This window comes from Hetaerina americana, unplaced genomic scaffold, assembly GCF_022747635.1.
Source record: "Hetaerina americana unplaced genomic scaffold, ioHetAmer1.1.p SCAF_9, whole genome shotgun sequence".
Lineage (NCBI taxonomy): Eukaryota > Metazoa > Arthropoda > Insecta > Odonata > Calopterygidae > Hetaerina > Hetaerina americana.
In genome coordinates this window covers 5626518-5648512 of record NW_027287538.1, presented here as the reverse complement: position 1 = coordinate 5648512, position 21995 = coordinate 5626518, and the positions used below count along the sequence as shown (strand labels likewise).

The following is a 21995-nucleotide window of genomic DNA, read 5'->3' as shown; positions in this document are numbered from 1 at the left end:
AATTTCCTCAACAACCGGAAATCTGGGTTTTTGCTGCTCAAGGGCGACCGGCCCTCGACCTCCATCGGTTGGTCAGAAGCGCCCTCGCTCAAAATCTTAGGGTTCTGGTGGGAGAAGGAGTTGGCTCCCACGATTGAGCGAAACTGGGCAATTATTTACCATCATGTAAAATGGAGTGCTGGAAAGCTTTCCCTCCCTTCCCTCCCGACCGTGACCCGCGTCCGCCTCTTCAACCAGATTGTCTTCCCAAGGATATGGTTTGTGGCCCATCTGTGGCCCTTACCCACTAAATACAACGCATACTTTATTAGAGTGACCAACCAAATGATCTGGAATGGCTACGTAAAGAAAGTGTCCCGAAACCAGCTTTATGGCCCGTTTGAGCAGGGTGGTCTCAATTTAACCGATACAGCTCTAAAGGCGAAGGTGGTCTACGCGAAGCTTAGCCTGCGCATCCTCGGCGGTGACGACGCGTGGCGCAAGGCACTCCTCAAGGACGCGTGGCAGGAACTCGCGCGCGACGTATGCCACCGGAGGGCATTTGATGAAACGAAAAAATTCGCTTCTCTCCTGCGAGATGGAGAAGCAATTCGGGTCAAGACCCTGTATGTGAGAGCGCTTACCGAGCAGCAACAAAATACGTCAAAAAGAACGATATCTTGGAAAAACTGGGCGACCAGCAGGGCGAGCGATGAGGCACGTAGTGGAATGTTTAACCTAATCGCGAACACAGTCATGACGAGGGAAGTGAGGCACCACCTTCAGCTAGCCGATTCGCCCCTTTGTCCGTCATGCGGTCGAATAGACAACGTCGCGCATCTCATCATTGGATGCAACGATAAAATCAGAGAGTGGGAAGCTCTAAAAAAGATCTATAAAACCTGGGACGTGTTCGGTGGTGGTGCCATTACCGACATGAATCTGATCACCTTGAACTTTCGGCTCTTTCGGTGTTTGGCGGATCGTCGAGCTGTGCGTATGGCGCCAGTTATGTTAGTTTCTGTTGTCCTTGTTTTTACTGTTTGTTGAAAATGGAAATTGACGAAATCACGGAGCAACCAATCAACATCAGGTTTATGGTGAAGTGCGGTAAAAGTTATCACAAAATTCCTGAAATATTTATAGTTGTTTAAGGTGATAATTCTCCGAAAGAAACATCAATTTTTAAGTGGATTAAGTGGTTTAAAGATGGCCGATAAGACGCCACGGATGATGCAAGGCCGGGACGACCTTCAAACACCCCTGTTGACGACAACATTGATCGTGTGCGGTCCCTTGTCCTTGCCGTTAATGCTGAGTTCTTCCTTACAGTTTGCAAGCGTTTGAGGGATCGTGTGCGACCAAATTTGACTCGAGGCGATGGATGGATCCTTCGTTATGACAATGCACCAGCACATTCAGCATTGATTAATCGCCAGTTTATGGCAAAACATTCAATCACCATCCTTGATCTTCCTCCTTATTCGCCAGATCTCGCCCCCTGCGAATGTTTTCCTATTCTCAAAATGCAAAAATGTGATGAGGGGACATCACTGTGAAAATGTGGACACAATAAAGCAAGAAACGACGAGAAAACTAAAAGCCTAACTGCCGAGGGCTTCCAAGGGTGCTATAAACTGTGGAAAAGCAGATGGAATAAGTGCAAAGCAACGATTTGAGATTATTTAGAAGGGAACAAATTCAATATAGACAATTTAAACAAATTTTTCAAAATATAGTTTTAATGGCCTCAGTTCGCGTATTTATTGGAAAGACCTCCTGTATATTTTCTAAATCTGCCCCCTATGGTAACTTGCTGGCACCTAGACCTGGGTAATCCCCAAGTTCGTTAGCGAAGGTTTTTTTTCGACTACCTTTTTGTTCAATGCAACTGCCAACCCTTGCTGGCTCTCCTCTCTTCGATGAGCAACTATCGTTCCACCTTTACCAAGCCCATTAACTCTTTCACCAAGAAGAGAAATCAATTTGTTTTGCACTAAAAAATTTCCTAATTGATCATCCAAGACGTTACTCTATGAATTAAGGTCAAGCGTGAAGATTCAAAAGACACATTTCAATTTTAAAATATGCATTTTTTTAAAAAGCAAATTATCCATTTGGAGACGAAATTTTGCCACATTGGAGTGCTTCACCTATTATAAAAACAAATTAAAGGGTGGGAAACTGGTAGCTCTCCAAGGATGTATCTCACTGTGTGGGAGATAATAATACGTATGCTACATAACAGTCTCGTTTGTGTGAGACTCATATGCATAGAGAACTATATCAAGAAATAATTTATGATTTGAATGTTCCTAGACAAGATTAGTCATTCTTCAACAATTTTGAGAAATGTTTTTGCCTGCAAAGCCCAAAAAATATCTATATTTTCCCTATCCAAATCCCTTTTTTTGTTTTATTTCAGCTTCACAACACCCTCCCGACATTCAAAATCCGTATTTTAACTAGGTTTGTCCTTGTCTCCTGCTGCTTCTGTCGTAGGCAATTTGCAAGGATTTCCTGAGATGACGACAGTGAATCTCCCGCTGCCGGCCACGACACACGGCCGTATAAGCCGAGCCCCGTACTTGCCAGGATTCATACTAAGATTATTTTCCAACATAGTAGCATGGTAAGAAGACATAAAAGCTATTGGCTGTAACTCTAAAGTTAAAGAAATTCCTTTAGCCAATAACGAGAAAACTTTAGAAATCTCCAAAGTTTTCTTATTATTGGAATTGGAATTTTTTTAACTTGACATAGTAGCATGAGACTGATAATTGAGGTAGTTTCCCATTGCCTTTCTAAGTAGTGTTTTTAACATGTTTTGACTATCACTCAATGGCCGCCCCACTGGAAGGAGACGCATTTGCAGCCGCCTCACTTAGGAACAGACGCTGGGCGTGGACTACATTTCGTCTGGCTCCTACTCTTTGACCTTTCTTTCATGGGTGACCTTACCAGGCTCAGCACCACTACCGCCAGGACATCTCTTGGATTATCGAAACTCACAAGCACTTCACCAACGTCAAGGGACGGGCTGACGAGGATGGAATATTAAAAGCATGAGAGTTTGATCAAAGATCAAATTTGTACATTAAAACTTGCGATCATCAAAATTTGCTTTGGTGTAATTTTTTATGCATCTAAAAGCAGAGGAAACACAGTCGTACGTGAAATATATTCCCTAGAATTAAACTCAATCAACCTCAGATATTAGAATGAATAAATGTAATATTTTCTGTTACGTAGCAAATTTCTCACTAACCTTTGCATAAGATTTCGGTAAATGTTGCGGTTGAAATGATGCCAAAGAGGAAGATGTGCTCGTTTCGTGAAAATGATTAACCATGGCGGGCGTAATGGATTGTAAACAAGAAAGTAAGCCCTTGTGGAAGGCTAATTGATGGTCCGAAAGCGTATTTTTAGTTGGTAACTGTCAAAGAAAGGAGCAGCGTTTGAGATAAATACTGCAATGCCAAATGCACACAGAACCATATAATAAAATAAAACGGCTCGCATTGGGCGAGTCCAGTTAATAAGCTGAATGGCTTCAGAGTGTCCTGGCGAGCGACTCGTGGGCGTCCATGGGCGCTTGTGTGCTGCCGGCGAGTGGGAGGGCCGCGCGTCCAGCGAGGTGGGAGCGGGAGGGGGAGAGGACCCCCCCCCCGCCGCGGGTCCACTGACGGGGACAAGGGGAAGAGGAAGTCATTAACGCGCGGTGCTGTGGGCCAGGGCCAGAGGAGCAGAGTGCGGCAAAGGAACCCGCCGCACGGCATACTTCAACCTACACCTCCGGGCGCGCGGGCATGCGGCCCTTTTTATTCTTATTTTGGGACGTTGTGCTCACCACGAATGAGTTTTTTTTGGGCTCAGAATAGCACACTGCAGGGGAAATGGAGCTCGGTAAATCGTGGTGAGGCGACATTTGATCATCCAGATTGTGAAATACTTTGCCCGCTATATATATATATATATATATATATATATATATATATATATATATATATATATATATATATATACACATACATACATATATATATATATATATATATATATATTTAAGGTAATCTACCGGTTAAGGTAGGTTTTTGGATGGACACAACTACCAAACAAACATTTTATTACTCCCAACAAAACACAAAATCCATCATCCTAACTTTCTCCCCTCTATTACAGTCTTCAACATCCCACTGCCGGTCAATACCCCCTTCAACCACTTTTCCTGCCTCCATACGATTTCTCCCAACAAACCCCTCTCCTCGCCCACCATACCAAGTACTTCCTCATATATATATATATATATATATATATATATATATATATATATATATATATATATATATATATATATATATATATATATATATATATATATATATATATATATATATATATATATATATATATATATACATACATACATACATACATACATACATACATACATATATATATATATATATATATATTATTATTATTATTAGGTAATCTACCGGACAAGGTAGGTTTTTGGATGAACACAGCTACTAAATGAAACATTTTGTGACTCCTCAAAAAAAAAATCCAGCATCCTACTCTACATCAGGTCCCTCTTCATCTCTGAGTACTTTCTTCCTCCCTTCATCCCGTCCAACATTCCTATCCGGTTCCTTCCCTTTGCTCTTGGGTAATCCGTATAACCTCGGGGGGGCTGGTGCTTGTGGCCTCAAATTCTTAGCGATTTCGGCAGGACACTCGGTCTTCTTTATGAGTGTGTTCGTCGTCCTCATGATGGCGTCCGTCGGGTCACGGGACAGTCTTACGTAAGCTTTGTCTGCGAGAATCTCTCGTATTTTACTATGGTATTCCTCCTTGCCCATGACAACCGTAGCGTTGCCCTTATCCGCAGGTAATACCATGATGTCCGTATTCCTACGCAGAGTTTGGAGTGCTTCTCTTTCCTCCTTGGATGATGTTACGTTTGGCGGCAAGGCCCTTTTTAGGACCATGGTTATTTCATTCCTTACTTCCTCTGCTGCTTCGCTGGGAAGCTTCCGGACCTCCTGTTCAATTCCTCCAATGAAGTCTGAGTAAGGAATGGACCGGCGGGGCAGTGCCAAATTAAGTCCTTTTGAGAAGACTGAAAGGGTGGGTTCGTCCAATACCGCGTCGGTCAAATTGATGACCGTTCTGCTCCGGTCCAGCGGCATTCTGATCGCCTTGGTGCTGCGCAGTCTGGCGAATTTATTCTTCTGTCTCTCCGAATCCTTTCTCAGAAGTAATTCACCATTGGCAGTGGTCACACGGTCGATGTAGTCCCAATCCATTGGAGAGAGTTTATTATCCTGTAGTCCTCACAAGATTTAGCCTTTACCTTTTTCGGAACAGGAACTAAAACTGATCTCACAAAGTCTTCCGGCCAGATTCCTTCCTCATAAATACTACGAATCAGCCAATATAGCCTCTTCCTCCGACATTTTCCTAAACATTTCAATAGTTCCGTGGGAATGTTATCCACCCCCACGGCCATATTTGATTTCATCTCTATTAATGCCCTTTCTATCTCATCGTCTAGTATGCCTGGATCTAAGCTATCTTCCTTCACGTCATATTCTTTTTCAATTTATAACTTTGTTGGTCGAAGTTCTTTACTATACAGTTCTTCTATATACTCCTTCCATCTCTCTTGGATCTTTCCTGTTTCAACAATTACCTGCCCACCTCATCTCTAACTGTTGGTATAGATCTTCCTTCTTACTTCCCGATAAAGATTTAACATCGCTGTAAAGCGCACGGATTTCACCCTTCCTCTGCAGACTTTCTATATCCTCGCCTTCGTGGGATGACGCCCGCGGAAGCCTTGCCTCCCCCGCTGCCAGGCACGACACACGGCCGATTGGGCCGAGCCCCATAGTTGCCAGGACTCAAAATATCTGTATAGTCCATCATATTTTTCTTGGGAATGATAATTGAGGTGGTTTCCCGTTGCCATCCTCAATAGTGTTTTTAACGTGACACCATCACTTACTGGCTGCCCCACTGGGGTCAAACGCCATTGCAGCCGCCTCACTGAGGAACAGACGCTGCGTGGACTACCTTTCGTCTGGCTCCTAAACTTCTACCTATGTGGCATAGACCGGGATTTCCCTGTCTATGAAATATATTTGCATTCGTAATCTGCTGGATTCCGCCTTCCCCACCTCTCCTGTGTTCGTCTTTTATGTGTGTTCCTATCTCTTTTCCTTATATTTGTTACTATATAAATTAGCATAATAATTGTGTATTTATGTATACCTATTTCAAACGGATAATGCACATCCGTTCCGTCATGCTGTCATCGTATTTCATGGCCGTCGTCTATAAAATTTTCCAGCCACTATAAATGGCTGCACCGTCTGGGCGTCACTGGAATATACAGTCCAATAGCCAACGCAAGCAGCGCAATAAAGGATTGAGTAATAGCTCTAGGGTTGGATTTTAGAGTACGCGGAGCACGAGGACCATTTACACTGAGGTAAACCCAAGTTATATATCAAATCTGTGTGTGAAAAGTGAAACTGCAGACATTTTCGAATTTAGGGAATTCACCACAGAGAGATAATATTAAAGAGACTCATTTCTGGAAGTTATGCATGCGCTGAGTATTAAATCTTTAGTATTTTATGTATTATATATATATATATATATATATATATATATATATATATATATATATATATATATTTATATATTTATTTATTTGTGTGTTCATTTGACATTGAACGAGCACATTTTCCTTTAAAATACAAATAAGTACAATTAAGTTAAACATTTAAGTACGCAACTAACACATTTTAGGCCGACGTCTGTGTATTTTTCATTCCATTGGAGATATCAATCGATTCCGACGGCCTCCTTGCAAACAGCTCGCTAATTCCTATTAAATTTGAAATTTTCATCCGTCCTCTTCCTAAATTTGATGAATACTCAATATTTTTGTGAGAATAGTTTTTGAATTTGGGCAGAGGTCCTCAATTTATTTAATTCTTCAATGTAAGTTGAAAACTGTTTGAATTTTTACACGGTTTTTTAGTTTACGAATAAGAGGTATCGTAAAATATTTACAATTACATTATATCGTCGTCTTTAAAAAAAAGGATAAAACAGTTTGAATCGAATTTTTTGAAAAGATTATCTCGGTGGAAGTTGCTGGCAGTATGCATTCGATGCCGTAAATAGCGCATGTAAATCAATAAATTAATCTCGGCAAAATTTAGGTTTCCCTTCGTTATATTTCAAATATTCCTTAAATTTAGGGTTTTATTGTGCTTAGTTGGTTCAATGTTTTGTTATTACTTAGTATAAGTAAATTTTGTTTTTCAGTAATTTCTCTCAATTAATTAATATTGAATTGTTTCTGCTATTTAATTTAGTTAAATCACCTTCTCTTGGATTCCAACCGTAATGGTATTCAGCAACGAATTAAAAGCTCTTTATTTCATTCACTTCAATCCTATTTTAATCAGCATATTTATTGCGATGATAAAGCAGCTCAGACCAGCTCCTTCTTAGGTATTTTGTGGGACTATAGTATGAAAGTATACACTTAAGAAATAGAATTCAGGTATTACAGAATTATTGTAATGGCATCACTATAGTTTCCGCATCAAGAACTGCTCGCATAATATTGTCCTTTTATCGGTAATATTGAGGGCAAATTACCCATTATGGAAGAAAATGACGTAGCAATACCATATCAATAGAGTTTCGCATACATTTTGGGAGAATTCTCCAGAAACGTAAGCATCTGCCACGGATAAACGTTAAGAGTGAAGTAATTATCAAACATTTTCACATCAGAAGATATCACTACTTGGCCTAATTACACACATATAAATCATGCAGTCTTCCTTGCTTCTTCGAAAATGTAAATAAAAATCCTTTGGTAGAAATTTTAATCACCGAAAGCTAGCGCAACTGTGGGAAAGTCATAACATTGTAAAACTGAATGAACACATTTCAGGACTTTGAGTATTGCAATTTCACTCGCAGCATTTCAAAGGGCACACCCCATAACGGATTTCTTTTTTCGCCCAGATGTTCACAGCTTATGACCTGCCAACGCCTTATCCGCGACTTGGGTCTCTTTCTGGATGTGTGTCAAGGCTCTCAAGTGTTTATCTTGTTCCTCAAAATATCGCATGCCATTGTGTTCCATGCCACTTCTTCCCGCTGTTCCGATCATCCCTTCATCCGGGCAAATAATCCAGTGACTAACATCAAAAAACAATGTCTGTGTGTGCGCTGTTACGTTGTGTATAATCCATAAGTTCTTTCAGCCCGTGTTTTTCTTCCTGCTACATTTATCTGTCGGAATTTTTTACAGTTTTCTTCAGCCGGACTTCGGACGGCAATTACGCGCGTTTTTTATTTGTACATGTACAAAATTTGGCAAAAATTATTGCGGTACTAAAATATTTTGATTTATTATATATGATTTCTGTCGAGAATAATAAAGGCGTTTGAAATAAAGATGGATCCAATGAAGGGTAAAGGTTTTCTCTAAAAATTTAGACATGAAAATATGAGTGCAAAATAACAAAACAAAAAGAGAAATAGAATTGAACGGCAGAATTCAAAGAACACAACCTTACGGAGGACAGCTACGGAGTGCAAAAGAAACGAGAAACGATCGGTAATGATTTGGGTTCCTGTGTGGCACACGAGAAGGAGGTAACCGACATGAAATTGTAGAAGAGTGGACAGAAGCTGGAAGCAAAGAAATTCTATGAAAGAAGGACGTTTGGACGGAAGGAAAACAATGATGATCAATTTACATTTCTCAAAATTGCGAGTAGATGGGTCACCAAAGGCATAAAAATATCGGGTGAATAAGTGGTTCGATGACAAGCAGGCTATGTGGCTGGTCTTTAAAAATTGGGTCGAATAATTCTGTTCATGTCGACTCAGCCTCGACCCTTGGTCCGATATTGATCGAGTGTCAAATACGTGCCTAGTGTGATGATGGCTTCATCCGCGAGGCCTCGGAAAAGTTTATTCGACGGCTGAGAATGCAGTAGCATCGAGAACTCAGGTGTTCCCCCGTCCACTCCCCACGGGATTAGCCGGAAAATCCAAGGGTGAGGGAAAACCGCTATCAAGGGTGGCGAGTTGATGAATCGATGCCGTGTGATTTGAAAATGATTGGCCGCGTCGTGGTGTTCCTCGCGGGTGGGGGTGCGGCGGGTGGCAGGGGGTGTGGGCGGTTGCTAATGGAAGGGAGGGAAAGAATACGTCGAAACCCCTTTCGCAGTGTCGATGCGGGTTTCATCGGGAGGGAGGGCGGGGAGGGGGGCTTGGTTTCGAGGGAAGGAAGTTTATTGGAGCCGGGGAGGAGTGTTGGTGAGGGTGTGTGGGAGGGCGTGTGTGTGTGGGGGGGGGAGTCCGGATTGACCAGGGATTCCCAGCAGAGGGAACACCCGACATCTCACGTCCATTTGCCAAATGACGCCCAAATTGGGTTGGATTCCGCGGAGCCGCCGCTGACTAAATTGGGAATGGGGAGGTGAGACAGGGACACACACCCCTGCCGGGAGGAAGTGCCCCCTGACCCCTTCCTCTTCATCTCCGCCCCCGGGGACGCCAGTCCCCTTCCCTCCATCCCCCTGCCTCACGTCCCCGCCCCCTCTGCCAGTCCTCTTGAATGATTAAGGAGGATTCGCCGTCGGAAGCTCGCGTGCCCTCGCGTCGAATCCGCGCGTAATCCGCCCGACGTCGATGTTGAGAGGATTCTCTAGTGTTTCGAATGCTTTCACTTAGTCCCGGAGTCTAATTTTTTAGTCGGGAGCTGTTAGGGGCCACGGGGGATTTAGTAGTGTAATGTGGGGGCATTGTCCGGGACGAAAAGGTTTTTTTCTCGTTCTAGTGCAAACCTCAATCGCTGAAGGTAATGCAAAAAGAGAAATAGCGTAGCCGCTAGATAAAAATCAGTTACTGTGGACTAGATTTGGATAGATATTTAATTACACTGCATGCCACCGCTAGGGTTTATGGCAGGGAGTGAATACAAAACACACTTAATTTGATTAGAATATTACCTCTTCTGCGGTCGAACAATGTTATTATGATCCCTCATTTCGTTCGTGGAAAAAATGACAACTTGAATCCATCTGCTCAATACTTAATCTCTCTAATTTTATTTGCATAATCTAACTTACTATTGTGCGATGGGGAAGTAATGCATTCTCAACATCACTGCTAAAGAGACTCCATTCCAATTTGTCCAAGAGCTTCAATCTAAAATTTTACCTTCGCTCTATTGAGTGATTCCCAGCCTAGCTCCTCAAATACTATATTTTGGATACGTTACTCAGTTTATAGTAACAACGTTTTACAAATCTAGCTCCTCTATGCTGCACGCAATCCAATTCGGCAATAAATCCAACTTCGTGAGGATCCCATAATATACTAGAGGCATGTTCTAAATAAGGCCTAATCAGCGAAAGATGACATTCCTCTTTGACCTTTTCTTCGCGTTTACCCATTACTGCTTTAATAAATCCTAATTTTTTTAGTCAGTTTGTCCACATGTTCCCCGTGCCCAGGAGATGTCGTGAGTGATGGTATCACCTAATGACTGAAGCTAATGATTTTCCATTTATTCGCCAATGTGAACTTGGGGCATCATGTGTGACTGCCGACCGTCATTAAAAACAATATAAAGTTTCGACCGGCGTGAACGTTCTTTCCCGTAGAAAGAGCTTACTTCTCTCTTCTCACGGGCGCCTTTACGAAATATTTCACCGACTACTATTTCATATGAAGGAGAGGCTAGTATTTTTTTCTTTTCCAATGTGTCAATTAGATTTCTTTTACTTTCATCGAGGAAAAAAAAATTACAGTGCTCAACCAAAAGCGTGTGACGAATGCCTACAAGTAAATTGGAATTTAGGATACATATGTAGGTGTTGTCGAGAGATATTTCAGGATATACTGTGTTATTGAGTGGAATGGTGAATGGGGAATGGCTGAGCACGGAATGCGGACGTTGAGAATAGTTAATAGTGATCACAATCAATTTCATTATAGTTTATACATTTCTGTTCAGCAATCCACACTCCGTTCAGTAATCACTGGCATACATTGTTCCAGCCCACCAGTATGACAAAGGTACTAGAAGGGCCGGTTAGATACTACAAAAATACATCACAAAAATATGACGGAAACTCAGAATTTAGAAAACCACTTTAAATTTGTTTAAGGAGCTCAAGTTAGTTAGATCAGAGAGGAAGGGATTTCCTTGCTTATGGACTAAAGCACTTCTGATTGAGGTTGAATCGAGTTTTGGATAATGTAAAGACTGCGGGTCGATGTGGGAAGGTGCACTTGAATAGCCAACCAGTTCTCAAACATTTCAAAGTGATAGTTTGTAATCCCCTCGCATAGTACGAGGGTCATCCGGAAAGTAGTACCCGTTCGTGCCGCATGAAGTGCTGACGACGCGAGTAGCCGCTGGACGAGGTCAGATAGCTTCAGTGGCTTGTCTGCCTTCTCTGAGCCAAGTTGCGTGACGCTAGCATTGCCTATGTTGTTCCTGTGATTGTTTACAATGTTGAAAAAAATTGAGAACGCCGCCAGTTGTGAAGTGAGGGCAGTGATTAAATTCCTCAATGCAAGAAACGTTCGCCCATGTGATATTCATCGCCAATTAAAGGAGGTGTATGGAGACAATGTAATGGACGAGTCGTCTGTTCGGCGGTGGTGTCGCAACTTCAACATGGGGAGGGGGAACACACACGACGATGAGCGTTCGGGGAGACCGTCTGTCATTACAGACCAACTGGTGAGCTCAGTTGACGAATTCGTGAGGAACGATCGGCGCGTCACAATTGATGACATCTGTGAGCATTTTCCCAATGTTTCTCGAACAATTGTTCATGAAATTGTTAAACACCATCTGCATTATGCAAAAATTTGTGCAAGATGGGTCCCTCGCGTATCTCAATGAGCTGGCGGCGAAGGACTATGCAGCAGGAATACAGAAACTTGTCACACGTTATGACAAATGCCTTAATTTGCTTGGAGATTATGTTGAGAAGTAGTTTAAAGTATCCTCTTTCAAATAAAATTTTTTATGTTTGTTAATATTTACTTTTGTGTCTTTATTTCACGAACGGGTACTACTTTCCGGATGACCCTCGTATATTATTCACTCTCCCTCGCTTACTGAAGTTGATTTCTGCAAATGTTTCCGCCTTGATTGCATTTTAATTTTTTTTAAAGTTAAAGGAGATAAAAAAGCACTACAAGCAATCAAATGTGCACTTTCGATTGCTGGGTGAAGTGCATGACATTTTCGAGTCGTTGTCTTCAATTTAAGGCCTGAAAGACAGCACCTAGTGATTGCCTTAACGTATCGTTCCAATTATTCATAAGTCCCCGAGTGCCCAAGCCACTTATCGATGGTTAAAAATGCATAGCCGGATCGATTAGTAAAAATTGAGTGCCGAGTTTTTAAGAAGTGAAGGGGGGTTAATGCACGCGTGGTGCTCACAGAGAGAGCATCACCGCAATCCAATGGCTCATACCTGTACATGGGCTTCCCAGCAGACTCCCGGAACCACAGCACCATGTAGACCCTGTCGGCGGGAGTCACCGGTTCGATGTCGCAGGGCAGCGCCACGCTGCGACCCACGACGGCTTCCACGCTGATCGTGCTCACTGTGAAACGAGAAGACAATACGGGTGAGATAGGTAACCGCGGGAAAGATATCGACATAAATACCCCTCGATCTACCAAAAAGGTGTGTGGCAGGGGATATCAAGACAAGGATAGTAATACTCCGCATTCTTAAAACCACTCGGCGTAAAAATCAACGATGCTTTTATTGCTCATGCCTAAAAATGTACAAGAATATCGGAGTCATAAACGATACGCCTTCGTATTGCTTTGCGGATTTATGAAATTCCCTTCAGCGCATTCTGAACCGTTGAATGGCTTGGCGTCATGTTTCATTCGATCGTAAGTGAGCGGAGAAATTTATTCATTAGTTGTTTTAGAATTTGATCGACATTAAGGGACCGACGTGATATCTGCTCGTGCTATATCGATACGTAAAAAGTTAAATGTCTCGGAATATTGCTGGTGCGCCATGATGTTTTACTCGTTTTGAAAGAAATATTGCAATTGTAAAATACCCATCGCGTTTTTTCTTGTTCGAGTTGTTGGCTATCTGAATTGTTTCGTAATCTACAAACCTAACGGACATGGTTACGTTACCGTCTCTTTCTTTAATTCCCGGCTAATATCCTTTCCATGGAACCCGAAGCGTTTTCCCAGCGCACGCCTTCGAAGTGTCCAACTCCCCCACTCTGACCTTCATCGTTCAACAACACGCGCTGGACGATCCGAGATAAAGGTTGAAGTAGATGTTACATGAAAATGAGGATTTTCATTCGAGTGTGATCACTAGCGAGGGAACTAGACTCATTTTGATCCTAGAGACCATACAGCTACGATCTCCGTGGAAATATCTGACACAACCAGTTTCAAAATAAACAAACGTTCCTGGGAAATTATGATCACATTATCTTTCAGTATTCTGGGAGTAGGCACTTCATATGATTTTATATGAATGAAGCTATTCTATTTGTTTAAGGAATATCACCCCTCTCTCTATGTGCATGTGTGGTGTGTCGATATGGATACAGTCATAGAAAGGAGTTACCCTCATCCTTCGTAGGATGCAGGCGGCATTATACCGGGACGGTTTATACTTAAACGAAGGGCTTTAGTGTTAACCCCTCTCCGTTCAAAGTATTCCCCCAAAAGTTGAGAGCACTCCCTTGAGTTAATTTTTTTCCCAGCTCTTCTATTTTTAGATAACTTGTTAAATTTCTCTAAATATTAACATGTTACTGATTATCGTAGTCCACTCTTCACTTTATCACGCAACGTTTGTAAAGTCTGCATGTACGTGTCCCGTTTCCCCTCCTTCCCGATATTCCCGCCCATAATGTGCTACGCAATCAAAACGTTCGTTTGAACTCCTTTCCATGTGACATCATGCACACAGTCTACATCCAATGCGTAAGGCGACAGCTGAAAGTTCACGTAACCATCAGAGGTACCTCAGGTTAAAGTTAAAAGTGAAATAATGGCACATTGGCGTACCCACCATTGGAACTTGAACGTGTTAGCGTCGTTGTCTCATTTTTAAGCACACTGTATTTTCACATAACTTGTTATTGGCATTTGTTAGAAAAGAAGCTTTGGAGCAACCTGCCTACGTTAAAATGTGTTTGAAATTGAGTCAAAGTGACGTAGAAACATCTAAATAGATTCAATCAGTGCATGTTAATTAGGAAATGAGTCGTAAGGACGTTTTTGAGTTATGAGCAGGATTTAATTATGCTAAAGAAAGCCATGAAGTTCCGACATTTCTATATTTAACTATAGGAAGTAAAGAAAGGATTTCAAAGAGACTAAAGGTGTTCTAAATCATTATCATTTTCCTCCTAGGCTCATTTAGAATCTCACTTAAGCGCAACCTAAATCAGTTCTAAATTTAAACGAAGTGTTAGAACAGACAGAATGCCTGGGCTCGTTTTCTTCCGAACACACTCTGGACTAACGTTCACAAACATTTCCGAGTGGATCCTTGGCATGAAATCAGAAGAGTCTCCAACTATCAATCGAAACTAAATCTCAAGCATTCAACCCGTTGATAAAAGGCGAAACCTTTGGAATGGATCACCACTTACAATGCGCCAGGATTCGGAATGGAAGGGAAGTCCAAAAAGTCCAAAACAAATAGGTGCGCATGCAGAAAAGTCGGATGGAGGCAGTTCTTCTGTGATTTGAAGGGATGAAGGCCCTGAAGGAGTTTAAAGGCCAGCGTGCCAAACATTGAACTCCATAACCTGCATCGACGAATCGTTTAGCATCCAAGATTCTTCGATTTTGACCCGAATACCGGGAGCAAGGTCTTTCTCGCATGAAAACGCACAGGTGCACAAAAGAAGGACTGTACGCGATCTCTTAAAAAAAAATAATAATGCGGAGATCGATTCCTCCTTCCCCCTTCCCCCCCTTCCCCTGTATCCGCCCGCCGAGTTTCTTAAAATTACCCAAAACTGTAATTGACGATCGGAAGAAAACCCTTCCGCACGATTTCCCAGATTACTTCAACCGTTATTTTGGAAGAAATCCCAGAAATTGAGTTTCAGGAATGCTTAAAAAGGGGATAGATTGCTTCCATCAATATATTGCCTTATACGAATTCTATTTTGGATAAAAGGTCATTATTTATTGTAGAAAACCTACCGGTTAAGGTAGGAGTGGATGGACACAAAATACCAAATAATTCTCCTGTCTCTCCTAACAAAACAACACAATGACTATGTTTCCGCACCGTAAATAACTACGCTCCATATCAAAGTTTTAACGAGCCTTTTCTTAATATCCTTACTTAACGTCCCTGTCATCAACTACCTTCCCCTTTTGAAAGACTCTTTGCCTTATGCAATTCTTCTCCTAACATTCATACAACTTTGACTATTTTGGTCCAAAATACTACCGAGAAACGCAAACTGTTCCATCTGTTTCTAGTTTGTATATATATATATATATATATATATATATATATATATATATATATATATATATATATATATATATATATATATATATATATATATATATAAACAATTTTTATTGCTCTGGGAGCAAAGTCCCTTGGAGCAGTTTAGGCCCTCCTATTTTAACGTTTAAGTTATAATTTCCTTTTCTGAAAATTGCACCGAATTTTTCTATTTACATTTAAAATCACCCATGTTTATCGTACTGCATTTAAAATTCACTCATCACTGCTCACAGTCCCTTGGCTGACCGGCAAAGCTTAGTAATCAGCTAAAATAACTAATTCTATGGATTCCCCGCCCACTTTCATTCCTACCTCCAGTTCTTCCCATTCCTCTTCAAATCATTTCTTCCATATATACGTTGAACAGCACCAGAGACAATGGCAACCCTGCCTTACACCTCTTCCTAACACTGCCCATCCAGACTCCCCGTTCCCCACTCTCACCTGAGCAGTCTGAGACATGTACAGGTTGCGGATAAGCCTCCTTTCCCCACATTCTTTTCTTATTTTCCACGAAATACTCATTAGTTTTATTGAAATTCACTCTATCAAAGTCTACGAAAAAGGAAAAACCGTCCTAATTGTATTCTATATTCTTCTCGATTAATAATCTCATTACTGCAATGTCATCACGCGCACCTCTCCCCTTCCTGAACCCAAACTGATCATCCCCTGAGTAATCATTTGTTCTACTCTCTATCCTTTAGTAGATGATCCTTAGAACCACTTTAGCTGCGTGGGATATCAAACTAATTGTTCTGTAGTCCTCACATGACGTAGCCTTTACCTTTTTTGGAAGAGGAACTAGCACTGATCTGACAAGATTTTCCTGCTTAATTCCTCTCTCATAAAATGCTACAAATTAGTCCATAAAGACTTCCTCCCAAATTTTCCTCAACTTTTAACTAGTGCTACAGAAATTCTGGCCACTCCCACGGCCATTTTTGATTTCATTTCCCTTAATGCGTTTTATATCTCGCTGAGGAGTAAATTTGGACCTAAGCTATCCTAATCTGCGTCATATTCTCTTTCTATGTCTAAGCTTTCTGGCCAAAGTTCTTAACCACACAGTTCTTCTACATTTTCTTTTATCTTTCTTGGATCTTTTCTGCTTTAATTAGTATTTTTCCCGACTTAGCCCTAATTTTTAACAGAAATTTTCGCTCCTTGCTTCCCGATAGTGTTTCAATCTTTTTTTATAGCGCACAAATTTCACTCTTCCACTGCAATTTTTATGAGACCATATTAACTAAAATATTTACGTCTTGCATTAAGTTTATATCGAATGATGTCTTCCATTAGGCAGGCTGAGTATGGTCAGATTCTGGTATGCTTTGGCGATAGCAGCACTTTTGGTTATTTGGGAGTTTTATGAAAACTTTGGCTTGCAATTTTCCATGTCCATCTATTGCATTTTAGGATATGCATGGAAATATTAGTTTACCCTATAAATTAGCTCAGAAATTCAAATTACGCAGAATGTTCTTCGTATTTAAAAAGTTTTTATAGAAATGCACCTATGTCATCTTTTCCCGGTGTATCTTTTGGGATAGAAAAAAATATTTTAATTACCGCGGGGGATGGAAAAATATCGACCATCTACAGAATTAATTCATATGAATTTGGTTTAGTTATACTTAAAAGAATCAAACGAGCTAAACTTAAGCAGTGTGGTTTTCATTTGCTCGGTCGTGTTTCGTTTCGTTTCAAAATACCCCGTCAGCGATAAAAGTTCAACACACGCCTCAGTTTGCTAATATTAAGGCGAAGCGTAATTATTTCCTTCTCACTCAAATTTTCTTTCCATCGCGCTTTCTCCGATCCCCCTCACCCAGGTCCTTTGTGACTTGAATTTCTTCCGGAAAGAGTGCTAGCTGATGAATCGCTCGGAGAAACGAGACTGGATTTAATATCATGCAAATGTTTCCTTAATGTCGGGCGACGACGAGTTATCTCCGCGGCTTTGGATAATTCGTTTCGTTTGCAATTTTCCACGTTCACCTTCTTTCGCATAGTTCATACCTTTTTTTTTAATTACTTGGGAACATTAAAAGGAATTTGTTATTTTTGCAATTTCATTTTTTTTTTCCTTACCTCTCCCCACCACCCACGGCCCTTAATCATTTTGGGCTGAATGAAAATTTCGGTGATGAAGAGAGGAGTGGAAGTCTCCTCCTTTCGGGCGGCAAGGAATTTCCTCCCCCCTCCATCTCCCTTCCGTTCCCACCCACCCCCCTTTACCTCCCGCGGTTTAGCCAACCGCGCGGGTTTCCGCCAACACGGGGGGAACGCAATGCTTCCAAAATTAAAGCTTGCTGCCGCAGCCAAGCCGAACGCGTTTGTAATTAGAACTTTTAGCAAAAGCAAGCGACGCACTAGACTTGATTAAACATTTCCTTGCTCCTCATTGGATTTTAGCGCAGACTTTAAATGCACGGTATTCCGCTCACGGGAGAGGAGCCGAGCTAATTACAAAGAGCACACGTGACTGACAATACCCCGCGACGTTTCCTCAATACTCCCGTCCGTTTTCTTTCCCCTCCTGCCCCACAGAGTGGACTAAATGATTCTGGCAAGTGCTTATTTTTTATATTTCGGTGGGATCGTGATGGGCATATCTGACAATACCCGTTCATGTTTCATTGGAGACCAATGTTGGGACTTCATTAGGTTGGGCGCGCCATTGGGTTTTGCTGTCGACGGAATTCGATTCGTGATTGTTCTATATTTTAATGCCTCCGTCCATCGATCGAAGATGCTTGATTTCCAAATTTGTTTTGAGAGTAAAGAGTAGACTTTATGATCCGTCGACTAATTCACCAATGTCATTTAAAGTGCAATTTTAGGTGAATTACTTGCAACGACTTCATTGGGTGACAGTCGCTCAGTTACTATGGTAATTGAAAAAAGCCAGGGTTGTTTTGATTTGTATGTAAGTTTGCACTAAACGTTTCGAAAATAAAATATAATTAAAAAAATTTTTTTTTAATTTTATACTTTTGTTTTCAGATTAGAAGATTTGTCATTAGCAATTTTTTCACACTAATAATTTTGTCGTAATTAGTTTATGCGACTATTACATAGCTCACACACACTTTTTAATGCTTTTGGTATTATTTTTTTAAATAGTTGCAATCCGCATTCAGGGATATCCCTCTAACCATCTTCCCGAGAATCAGCCACTACTGCTCCGCAATCCAGATCTTGAAACAGGGAACTCTAGGAAGGAGATATTATTTTGACAAAATATTAGTCCAACAATAAGCGAGTGATCATTTTCACTGCTGGTCTTTCCTAAGCAACACCAAAAGGGCTACTACGGAGACGGCGGAGCTAAGATAAAATGTCTCATTCCCAATGAAATGAGTTAACATGCGTCATTGGAAAAATATTTCGTGAAAGAGGGACGGCATGTAAAGAGTGCTTGCTGCAACGACGACCTTGTAGTAATACATAATAGATGACCCACTGGCACGAAAATGTTCCAACGGATTCAGAAATCCGACTTCATTTTTCACTAATTTTTGCTTCCGAGTTTGCGTCTTAGCGTTGCTTTAGAAGTCCTTGTGGGTCAAGAGTCATTTATTTATCTATATATTTACCCTGCAAATCACCGCTAGGGTGTGTGGGAGGGGGTGAATACACACCAGACTAATATTTATCCGGGCCTGATCCTACCGCGGTTGAACGACGTTATCCTGATCCCCTATCGTTCGTGAAACAATGACATCTTAAATCTTTTCTACTCTTAATCTCTCTAATTTTACTGATTTGATCTCTCCTATTGTAGTACGGTGGAGGCAATATTCAACATCATCGCCAAGGAGACATCCTTCCAATTAATGCGAGAGATTTAATCTGCAATTTAACCTTGGCCCCATTAAGTGATTCCCAGCCTCTAATATTTTGGATACGCTACTAAGTTTATCATAACAACGTTTTATAAATCTAGCTCATCTACGCTACACGTGATCCGATTCGGCAATCAATCAAACTTCGTGAGGATCCCATTTATACTCGTACTAGCAGCATATTCTATTAATGACGTCCAACCAGAGAAATCTAAAATTTCTATTAGACCTTTTAATCACATTTACATCAAATTATTCTCGTAATAAATCCTATTTTTTGTAAGCTTGTCCAAATATTCCCTTAGTATGTGTTTCATCCAGGAGTAAGGGTAACGCCCAAGCATTTAATTGAATCTACACATTTCATTTCAGTGCTCAATCATAATTGAGGCCCGTAGGCTTATTTCTTTTAGTCTGGGCCTGCAAATTAAATGGTGAGATAATGGAATAGTATCCAAACAAAGTGTCCAATGAATGTGTGTTCTTTTGAGACTATTAAGTGAGGTCTGTGTAACGTATTTCTATGAGAGGTACCCGCCCCTTCAACGGTGCTGTTGGTGCTGATGCCATTGGTTACCAGCTGCCGAGGAGCTCATGTGGTTAAAGCCATCAGCAAAGGTATTAACTTTGCCCCATATAAAGCGGGAGGGTAATTAGGATAATTTTCGTTAATTGGTGGAGTGAACCAAAACTATGAACGAAGAAGACTAGGAATATTCACGTTTAGCTTACTGGTACAGTGGCCCTCTCTGGCAGTAGAAAACAGAAATTATGTCACATGGGTAAATATTCATACATTGTTACGGAGGTGATAATTTTAAAGTAGTCAGACTAAAGACTTTTCCTGTGTAGTGTAAGACGTTCCTCAATGATTTTTTTACATTGATATCCACGTACAGGGTTCGTCCGGAAAATAAGTGTACTGATTTTTTCCCGCCGCTCCAGGCGCGCCCAGCACCGCTCTGATCGCTCTGAACGGGCTGCGATTGGAGGGGGGTATGTTGGCAAGCGACGCTGAAAAAGGCAGTCGGCTCTGAGCTGTGGTGTAGTGAGGAGCTCTGTTAACGCGAACCTCCACGCTCGACCCACGTCACGGAACGCGATGCCGAAGTTTTTGGAGCAGCGTTATTCCATCAAATTTGCGGTAAAGCTTGGGAAATCGTCTACCAAAACTGTCGGTATGATTAACCAGACTTACGGGGAGTCAGCCATGTCCAGAAACATGATCTTTCGGTGGCACAAGATGTTCGTGGAGGGCAGAGAAGAGGTCGACGACGAACCATGGCCTGGACGCCCATCAACGACACTCACCGACGAAAATGTGCGAAAAGTTCGCGATGTACTGAACTCTGATCGTCGTCTTAGTGTTCGGATGATAGCAGAGCAGTGTAATGTGCCAAAAACAATAGTGCACGAGATTAAAAACATCTGGCGAGCGATCAAAAACATCTGGCGGCTGCATCACGACAATGCGCCGTCTCACACCGCGCTTGTCGTGTCGGACTTCTTGGCCAAGCACGGCGTGGCAACGCTGCCGCACCCACCCTACAGCCCGGACTTGGCACCACCGGACTTCTTTCTGTTCCCGAAGATAAAGAGGAGTTTGAAAGGAACGCGATACGGGACTTTGGACGCCGTCAAAGAGGCCGTGACGACGTGTCTTCGAGAGGTTCCCGATGATGCCTTCGCGGGAGCGTTCCAGGAATGGGAACGCCGCTGGAACAAGTGTATCGACTCACAAGGGTCCTATTTTGAGGAATATTAGCTTAAGGTATGTAAAAGTGTAATACATTTTTTTTTCCTGAGCTCAGTACACTTATTTTCCGTACGAACCCTGTAATTTCAAGATAAAAGGAAAGGTTTTCGTACAAATATGGAATAATAAAAATGGATACACTGTAAAATTAAAATCTTATCTGTATTTGAGAGAGGTCGACTCAAATAACAAAATTCATAACTAACCATTTTTTAAATTGTTTAACTCTTTGGATTGACTATTGGATGACAAGGTAATGGATGTATTGGATGACAAGGTAATGGATGTATTGAACGGCGTCCTGTACCACTTCGGTGAATTTAAATTTATGAAAAACATTTTACAAGAAAATCAAGTAGATTCTGTTTATTTTTAATAAATTACATATCTATTATATATTTAAAATTTATTGTTTTAAATGACAGCAATAATACCATTTAAAATCATTCCACGATTTGTTCGCAAACCGACGTTTTCCAGGGCTGACGCAATTTCCGTACTTCCATGAACATCTAACTGAAGAGTCATGTGAGCCCAGGTCAACAAATATTTGGTTAAAAATATCCTACAATAATTTGACAATCTTCATTGCCGTCTTTGCCTATCACACACCTATGGATATTAATTCTTAAACTATGTGCCTACGAGGTTGTTCGCATTTCCAGGCTGTGCCATGCAGGTGCTTGACACGTGCACATGTCATAAGTACCGTTGAATCGAACACTAATGCTATTAGTGGTCTCAGTTAAAACGTAAGAGAGTAGTCACCTGGTTTATTGTCATAATACGAGTGCAGTGTGG

The 21995-nt window shown here is 41.4% G+C and overlaps 1 protein-coding gene across 1 annotated transcript in view; it reads right to left on the bottom strand.

Annotated features, from left to right (window-relative positions):
- The window catches only part of LOC139699004 (nephrin-like), an 874868-nt gene that overhangs the window by 283762 nt on the left and 569111 nt on the right, over positions 1-21995 (bottom strand). Inside the window, exon 2 of the mRNA XM_071597999.1 lies at positions 12531-12663. Within this exon, the coding sequence (XP_071454100.1) occupies positions 12531-12663 (133 nt within the window). The remainder of the gene's footprint in view (positions 1-12530; positions 12664-21995) is intronic.